This window comes from Patella vulgata, chromosome 8 (genome assembly GCF_932274485.2).
Source record: "Patella vulgata chromosome 8, xgPatVulg1.2, whole genome shotgun sequence".
Classification (NCBI taxonomy): Eukaryota; Metazoa; Mollusca; class Gastropoda; family Patellidae; genus Patella; species Patella vulgata.
In genome coordinates, this window is record NC_065886.2 from 26,470,194 (window position 1) to 26,479,781 (window position 9,588).

The 9,588-nt window shown below is 35.5% G+C and overlaps 1 protein-coding gene across 1 annotated transcript; it reads left to right on the forward strand.

The window, feature by feature from the left end:
* The first annotated feature begins 8,472 nt into the window (after nucleotides 1-8,472).
* LOC126830477 (uncharacterized) lies at nucleotides 8,473-9,228 on the forward strand. The gene is made up of 3 exons (XM_056102858.1): nucleotides 8,473-8,671; nucleotides 8,846-9,052; nucleotides 9,224-9,228. The coding sequence occupies exons 1-3, from the start codon at nucleotides 8,473-8,475 to the stop codon at nucleotides 9,226-9,228; spliced, it is 411 nt and encodes a 136-aa protein (XP_055958833.1).
* Nucleotides 9,229-9,588: the final 360 nt, after the last annotated feature.

Genomic DNA, 9,588 nt, shown 5'->3' on the forward strand with positions numbered 1-9,588 from the left:
CCATTAATGATTAAACCCAAAGTGGATAAGCGAGACTTTGTTCATTATCGTGACAGCGGCAACAATGACAATAGAGGCTACAATGATTTTCTCGGCTTATCATCTAGTTTTTAACTATTATAGTGACAACTGCCAGCTCTTTATCTAATCTTCCATAATGTATCTTGACTAATCCAGACAAGTTTAAAATTAAAATCGGCGAAGAAATTGACTCTTTAAAATGACCCCGATAATGTACGTTAATCAAGAGTCATAGAATCAGAGGCTACACCTCTGGAAGTACTTTTACTATAACCCAAATCATAAAAATCTTGAGTAAGTATAAGTAAGTGTGGATGGACGGACCAACGAACATTCGAACATACAAAATAGGTTACCATATGCAGATGTATAAAACACGGTGAGTTTTACAGTATGGATGAATATACGATATTGATGTGTAGGGCGGAGGAAATGATTGGATTAAATGTACACAAGAAAACAGTAACCATAAAGTCACAAAATGAGATATTGATGTGAAGGCCCAAGATCGTGTGGCAATAATTCCTGATCAATACCATTCTATTTTTGTATAAAGGAATGCTTTGACTAAATATACATTTGGAAATAGTAACCGAAGTTCACAGAATGAGCAACCGCAGTAAACAAAATGTGTTCACAGTTCTGCTATTAATGGTGTTTACACTCATGGGAGGATATTGGTACGTCAGGATATTGCCGGAATATAAGCGGAAATCTGTTAGTTCATACGGAGTCTATTCGAACAGCGAACTTAATAAATTTAAAAAAAACGCAACTAGCACTAGGTCTATTAAATCGAGACTTTCAAAGGAAACTCCACATAATATCTCGATGCGTACTGAATCTAGAACTTCTAAGGACGTTCAACATATCCCAACGCATACTGAATCTGCTGAAAATAGAACTTTTGAGGACATTCAACATATCCCGACGCGTACTAAATCTATTGAATCACGATTTTCTGAGGAAAAACATCTTCATCAAACAGCAAATAATCACGAAAACCATAAACAAGAAAAGACCAGATTAATTTTATTTACGTCATGGGTGGATACGGAGGAGAAATCTTTAGTCCATACGAATGTTATGAACTTCTGGCAATTCTGGAAACCGTTGGTAAAACCGTTATTTTTCTACAGCAATAAAACTACTGGTGAGAGAATGGAGAAAAATGGTTGGTTAACTTTACCGGTATCTCGTACTGCATGCGGTAAATCTAAAATACCTGTTATCAGAGACATGTTTCTTGATGCCATGAACAATTACGACAGTCCTTTGTATGGATACGCGAATGGTGATATCACGTTTGATCAAGGCATCTCCAAAGCTGTTAAGTTTCTTTCGAAAAAGGCTATTATGCGCGAGAAACCCGTGATGATTTTGGTTCGCAGAACTAATGTAGATTTTACAAATGGTTCACTTTTGAATAAGTCATCAAATTTTACGGAAATTAGATTAAGGGGGAAGGAATTAAATGATGGTTCATCCGATGGATTCTTCACAAACACATTATTTCCGTGGAAATATATCCCGGATATTGTGGTTGGTCGGATGGGTATTGCTATGTGGTTGGTTTCGTATGCCCGAGCTGTAAACGCAACGCTCATTGAGATATCCAAAACTGTTCAAGTGATTCATATGACGACCAAAAGTGGAAACTACGAGTCACATGCAAAACAGGATGTTTATTGTAACCATGATCTTTATAAAACGTTTAATGCTTACCCGACAAGATGGGGATGTGGACATATTCATTGTGCAAGTCTAGAACTTACAGCTGATAAGAATGACAATGCTATCTTAAAGAAAAGGTCTAAAAATGAAATCACAAAAGGATGTTATGATTGTAGTATGAATCTAATGAACGTGCTTCCTAAATCTTATGGTAAACAAGCTTACCCTCACTTTACTGTGTGATCTGCATAGCGTATCTTTTCTTTAAATGCCTACACTATTTGGTTTCGAATCCAGTTGATATTTTTGGTTGGATTTGGTGAATATTCAAGATTTGTTAAACACAAGGTTACGGTAATGATGCATGGCACACTGAAATTCCACAATGTAATTTATCGTTTATTTCCTTTTCTAATCGAGACCGAATGATAAATCTAAAACTAAAATCAAATGAAATAACGAGTAAACGTGATGTAAAAACATATTCGCTATTTGTAACCATATGGTTATCACTTTACCGGTTAATAAACATAAATATTCTTCTTGTTTCATACATTACAGTCTTAATAAGCAGCATTTTATTTTTCATTGTCGTCAAAAACTTGCAGATGAAAATAAGTGATCTAATACACTTTGAGGGTGGGCCACTATCCTGGTTACAGGCTTCAAATTAAAGCTACGGTGAAATAACCGTCCCTTATGGGGCCATAAACTGTTCGTCACATGCCCCCAAATCAAAGATGTGACAATATTGTCACTTTACGCTTGACAATGGTTTACCGCTCCTATTATTACAACCAGCCGTTGGCTATTGTTTGTTATTCTCTTTGTGTTTCATAAACCAGCAATCTTTGTTATATTAATTAGTATTTGAATAAACTAGATAACTCTCGAAACCGTAACTGTTCTAAACCTGTGTTTATATTAATTTTATAGTACACTTCGAAACATACCCATTATACCGTAAAACACTATGAATATTTAAAGCGTTAACCACGCTTAAACCTCATTATGTTGGTACGCCAGCTATCCGAGGACCGGTGATTTTCTAGATACTTTGAAGGGACTATTATCCAGGACACTTAATAAGGAAATACGCCTATGATTCGCGCATTCTGAAAGATATCTTGAGACCTGCCTTACGAGCAGCTACGTAATGTCTGATGACTGATGTATAAAGAAATGTAATTCCGCTCTTGTCTTTTAAACAGGAAACGTATCCAATGAATTAGGCGCGTCTGCGACTGACGCCCCATAACGAGGCAAGCTCTTCTCTTGACTCATGATGAATGATATGGGTACAAAATTATGACCAAATATGTTTTTACCAGTTACCAGAAATTGAAAATCACTTGAAGAGTCTGTCACGGCAAAGTTCATATCCGGAATACTCATTTATTAACCCCGGATCTTATTATTTGCTATACACACACCCCCCTCCATCTGAACCACGAAAGCAATTGACCTGTTGTATTAAGAAATTAAAATAATAAATATAGCAATTCCTGTCCCGTAGGTATAAGCTGGTTCTGCCCTCAATGTATTGTAGTCCCGAAATGACATACATGTAATTTCTGATTGGTTGACGCAACTATCTTATCTCTTAATCTGTGGAGGATCATGACTTCGGCGGACGTTGAGGCAGCGTAGCTGCCGGGCCCCAGTGACAAGCTGACACCCAACCTAAAATGTTGAGTATATCCCGGGTGGGAAGTCATAATAATATACTTAGTTCAAAGCAGTTAGTGTCGATCTAGAGTAGTAATCTGATTGAAGAAGTTGTTACAGTACAGAATTTGTTTCTTCATGAATATACTCGGAGAATTGATTCATGATTTTTGGGAAAATGGGTCTTCATTATTTGTTTTCTATACCCCAGGCATTTGCCTCTGTTGCCCTCGCCATGGTCCGCCACTGGCTACAAGATATCATTGCGCTTCATATAATGTGAGTGGAAACAACTATATTGATCAGTATGACATAATATTATTGTGTACACGTAGATAGTTTGAAAATAAAATAACTTGATTGTTATATTTAGTTTGTTTTACGCTATCCACTAATGGTATATATGTTATATAAATGGTATAAATTGTATAAATATGATGACATCTTAACCTCTATGTGCTATCTTGGGTTGTTCAAAATTTCAACCTTACTCAAATATATAGGGGAGCCACAGTGGCTAAGTGAGTAGAAGCTGGCTCGCTAGTCTGGAGTCGCGGGAAAGCTCCCGGTGTTTGACGAGAAAGTTCATCGGGATTTTCCGGCGTGATTTTCTCTTTTCTCTTCTCAGCTGTCTAATCGATCGGATGGGGCGAAATACCGAGGTCCCGTGTAGACTTTGGCGTGCACCTAAAAGAGTCCTTGGCAGTTGGAATTCGATTTCATTTCAAATATATAGGCCTACTGAATTTGAAATAATATTATCATTAGTTTCACTGACAAATTAACACGAAATCATTGTTTGTCTTTAGTTTAATCAAGGTTCCCAATTCTTGCCAAAACAAATTCACAGCTATAATAAAGATGTATTGGGGGGTTGGATGGCCGAATGGTTAGCACGGGCGCGTTGTATCATAAGGCCTGTCATTGAGTCAACTGACGTGGTTTCGATTCCCCGGTTGTACGTGACAAGGTTTAGCGTCGCCTGTCCAACCTCGTGGGTTTTCTCCGGGTCCTCCGGTTTCCTCCCACTGCTAAAGACCCCTACGCGCAAACGAATTATTGAAATAAAATTAAACCATATGTTAGTCCCGAAATGACCTAGTTTGTGTCGAGTGGACGTTAAACCCCATGTCTCTCTCTCTCTCTCTCTCTCTCTCTCTCTCTAAAGATGTATTAATGATTATGTATAAAGGTATGCAAAATGTACATAGGTCTAATTTAATAATTCCAATTTGTCTAAAACAATTATCAGCAACAAAAATTTGAAACTGAAACCATTTCAGCTTAGTATTGGTAGCAAATTCACAAGTTTGCATTTAAATTCGAGCCCATTCCTGTAGGCTTCAGTTTCTTTCCGGGTCTGATTCAAATGATCATTTAGATTTAGGTTTTATTTAGCTTTTTTGTATCTGAGAAATGGGGATAAAAACGTTTGTCCCAGTATCATTGTTTTGAGGATAAATGTGTAGACTAAGAAGTAGTAAATCCATAAAGTTGTGTTATTATGAATATTGTACCTCTACTTCTAAATGTCATTCAAGGAACGTAAAGTGTAGAGTTAACTTAAAACAAATCAGAACGTAGATTGTGGACAGGTCCTAAAACAAATTCATAAAAATCCGTAAAGTGTGGTAAGAACTTAAAACAGATTAGAACGTAAAGTGTACGAGGAGACAGCTTTAAACAGTTTAGAAAGTAATGTGTAGAGAGAACTTAAAACGTGTCGTATCGAACGTCATAAAAAAAATCTTTAGAAATAATCTGTTGTCGTGCCAAACATCAAAACACACAAATACACATGTATAGTGTTTTGTTATTGATTTTTATATTTCAGTTGTACCATATTGGGCTACCCAATATTATTTATAATCCAATGTCATAGAAATATATATATAGAAAAGTGAGGTTTTTAGAAAGAAAAAACTAATTTCATCTTAGCTAGCGCTTTCACCCACTACGGGGATCATCAGGCATTAAACCTCACTTTTCTATATACTTTTACCTGAGAGTAGAATCTTTTATTTATTTTATAGTATTTTCAATATTTTGTATCCACTATTGATATCTGGCGACGCCTATAGAGGGCAAACAGCTAGCTTATATAATTTAATGTATGTCAGAATGAAGTAAAGTGGAGAAATTTTTATATATATATATATATATATATATATCATTTGGCTTTAGTTTGTTCCAAGACACATTATGTAAGATTTAGATAAATAGCTGGCCAAATTACTTGGCTTTAGTTTGATCCAAGACGCAAAATGTAAAATTTAGATAAATAGCTGGCCAAATTACTTTATTCTGAGCGAAATAAAGAATGTTTGAAGTTTTGAAAAAATTAGCGTACTCTCAATTGTCATTGTTACGATGATAAACGAAGTCTCAATTTTGCATTTTAACGTTAACCGATTAAATGGTGTGGATATTCTAATCCACTTAATATCAAAACCATACGATGGTATTGAGAGTTGATAATGGGTTTGCCATGTAAATAAATGTCTAAATGATAATTTATATAACATTTGTAGAGCCACACTATAGACTGATTTAGCTCTTACATAATGCATACGTTGTGTTGATATTTTCAATTACTAAATGCCCATTAAAGAGATTAAAACATTCTTTTCGGGATGACAATTTTATAAAAATAATCATCCCATATGAATTTTGACATATAATTCAAATCAATTGATTTATCAATATCAACAGTGTATTTATAGAGGCGTAAATTTCGGTATTTCGCTGAGTTTCTTTTTTAACTGTTAGAAATCGTTCTCGGCTAGCTCCACAATGATCTATAGTCCAAACATATTTATATTTCGAGTTGTAGTGCCCTCTAATAAATGAACACCTTGCTTCTTTCGATTTCTCATTAATTATGCTTCGGCATCTGTTGTCAATATCTTCAAAATTATTGAACGTGGTTTATTTGAATTGCAGATTGTTTTCTATGAGTATAAATGGCAATTATTTCCATATTTAGAATATTCACACCTGCGCGGTCACGAGAAATTTGAAGGAATTTCAATTTCAGTTCAACGGTTCTCGCCTCTTGCACTCCATAGATTATTATGTTTTATTTTCTCGGGAATATAGCTCATTTTTGTTTGGGAGAGTCAACGCTCATTAGAATGTTAGTATAGCGATTTTATTATATGAAACTTCTAATGGTAGTGTTTAATAAAATATTATTTGAAGCGCTGCTCTCATTTGTTTTTTTAAAGATGAAACTGTAACTCTAATTTAAACTCGTGTGGATTGATTTTTCACTGGTTCAGCATAAAATAAGTCCAGTGCATTGTATATCACTACAAGCAAACTATATTGTATATAATTCATGTTCCAACAGCTAACGTCTTTGCTATGTTGGAGTGAATGGATAATAGCAACAGCAATAAATACTTTTGAATATTATATGACTCTTATTAGACCTATGTAGTACGGAAAGAATGACACAGTTTCTGATTAAGGTGCGTAATGGCCCTGTGCACTGAAGTAAATTGGAACGTAACAAATTAGTAAACATGTATCAATAATATAGACAACTATACTACATGATTATTCTTATTTGACAAAATGAACACTTAATCGTAAAGAGATTACCCGATTACAATCGAAATATCCCATCTAAACAAGTCCACTCGACACACAGTTTAACCTATATCGGGAGTCGAGGGTGTGGCGGAGGGGAATCAATGAGTAAAACGTTAGCTTATTTCCGATCCCAGCGTTGCCGAAAAATCTCATTGGGATTAACCCCCTTGTCTGTGGTGTAGGACGGTGGGCCTAGCAAGGGGCAATGTCTGGAACGAAAGACCGAGGTCCCGTGTAAACACTGACGTGCACGTAAAAGAACCGATGTCAGAATTGGAAATAAAAGAAGACCGTACTGTTTTACTTTTTCATACACACATCTGCAATCTAAACTAGATAAAATTGACGACATTTTGTCAAATAAACTGCGTTAGTATGTTAGTTACCATGTTGGATTTTTCACCCAAGACCGTAACGCAACATATAACATCAACGTTACAACAACAAAAGATGATAGAAAAAAACTAAGTATATGTAAATTATATATTTAATATAGAAGTGCTGGTATGCCATTGTTGGTGAACTTCAGTTGGGGTTTTATTTCTTGCATAAGTTGTCTACACGTTCACAAAAGCTAGGAACTATCTGGAAAGCTAAACGTCAATATTAAAATCTAGATTTTGTTACCATAGTCCCATATGTAGGCAATAAGCAATGTAATAAATTTAATTATGCGATGTTTAGTAACTCACGCATATACGTGTTTACACTTTTCATGACAATCATATTTTATGTTCAATCTAGTGTGCATTTCAGATAGTTTCTTTATTGTATTATGCACATTCATTAATGTTATATCACATTGGCCAATATATTAATTGTTTTCACTCATAAAATTTTATCATAAAGATGAAACACAGCGATACTTGTAACACCCCGAGGGTATAAAGATAAATGAACACATAGAATGAAAGTAACTGACTGGCGATAACAATAGCTTCTAGCACATTTGTTTTTATCAATGATCAAAACATTCTGACTGTTTACAGGTTAAAGTCTGTATATTAATATGTAATTGCGGACATGGTATGAAACGCATTTGAAATAACGATCGTGGTACGAGTCATTAGCACTATGAATATTAAGGGTTTTAATCAAGTTTTTGTGATTCTGGTAATGCTTGTCTTTGCAAGTATTGGAGGGTGGTGGTACGCAAATAATAACACGAACGAACGGGATGATTTCATGATTTCTTACGCGAGAAAAATTTTAACCGATAGTGGACTTATTAAATCGCTTGTAAACGATGTCAAGCGAACACAAACTGCACCGTACTCAGTGATGAATGACAACACCAAGAACACGGATACTAAAAAAGTACTTTCTTCAAAAGACATGAAAATTGTCGATAGTGAACCGACTTCAGGAAAGACTGGATTAATAATGTTTACAACATGGACTGATAACGAGGAGAAGTCTTTAGTGCACGCTAATGTCATGAACTCCTGGCAATTCTGGAAACCGTTGGTAAAACCGTTATTTTTCTACAGCAATAAAACTACTGGTGACAGAATGGAGAAAAATGGTTGGTTAACTTTACCGGTATCTCGTACTGCATGCGGTAAATCTAATATACCTGTTATCAGAGACATGTTTCTTGATGCCATGAAACATCATGACAGTGTCTTATACGGATACGCTAACGGCGATATATCATTTGACAATGGCATGTCCACTGCGATTAAATTTCTAATGGAAAGTGATCTTGTGCGTAAAAAGCCAGTTATGGTTTTAGTGCGGAGAACAAACGTAGATTTTTCTCAAGGTCCACTTTTGAATAAGTCGTCCAATTTTACTGAAATTTTGAAACGAGGACAACCGTTAACTGACGGATCCTCCGACGGATTTTTTACAAATAAATTATTTCCATGGAAATATATTCCAGATGTGGTTGTTGGTCGGATCGGTATTGGAATGTGGATTGTTTCTTATGCTCGTGCTGTAAACGCAACGATCATCGACATTACAAAAACTGTTAGAGCCATTCACATGACAACTAAGAGCGGAAACTTCGAGTCTCACTGGAAGCCTAACTCAAAATGCAATCACGAACTCTATGCCAAATACCAAGCCAAACCCTCCAATTGGGGATGTGGTCATATACATTGCGCGGGTTTAGAGGTTGGCGTTACTAAAGAGGGAAAGGTATTAATGAGGGGAAAACCAAAACACAGATTTCCCAAAAAATGTTTTAAATGTACCATGGACCTATCAAAACTGCTCCCCGTGTCATATGGTAAATCCGCTTTGTCGAATTTTACAGTGTGAGTCAAACTCGTTGAATGTTTAAAAGTCAGTAAAATGTTCTTGGTACAATTTGGCTACAGGTTATTAAAAGGTAGGAATTCCGAAACTTGAACCTGCTGTTTATCTGTTACCAAGATATACAGTTTCAAATACATTTTATTCAAAAGTGGAAATAATGTGTATAAAAAAACACATTGGTAATGCTAGAACTCCTAAAAAAGAGAAGTGATATGATTGATCTGGAAAGGGTAAGCATACCCCGTCATTAAGTTTTTATTTATAATAAAATAGCGTGAAATAAAAACATTGTTCTTGCATGGGGGGGGGGGGGGTTCTTGTAACGTTGTTTGAGCATATATTACAGCAGTATTGTGTCATTTT

What these genes read in the sequence shown, in the direction of transcription:
- LOC126830477 (XM_056102858.1), top strand. Translation starts at nt 8,473, where the DNA reads ATGGAGAAAAATGGTTGGTTAACTTTACCGGTATCTCGTACTGCATGC. An exon ending in AATGGAAAGTGATCTTGTGC is followed by an intron (nt 8,672 to 8,845) that starts GTAAAAAGCCAG and finishes AATATATTCCAG; the next exon opens with ATGTGGTTGTTGGTCGGATC.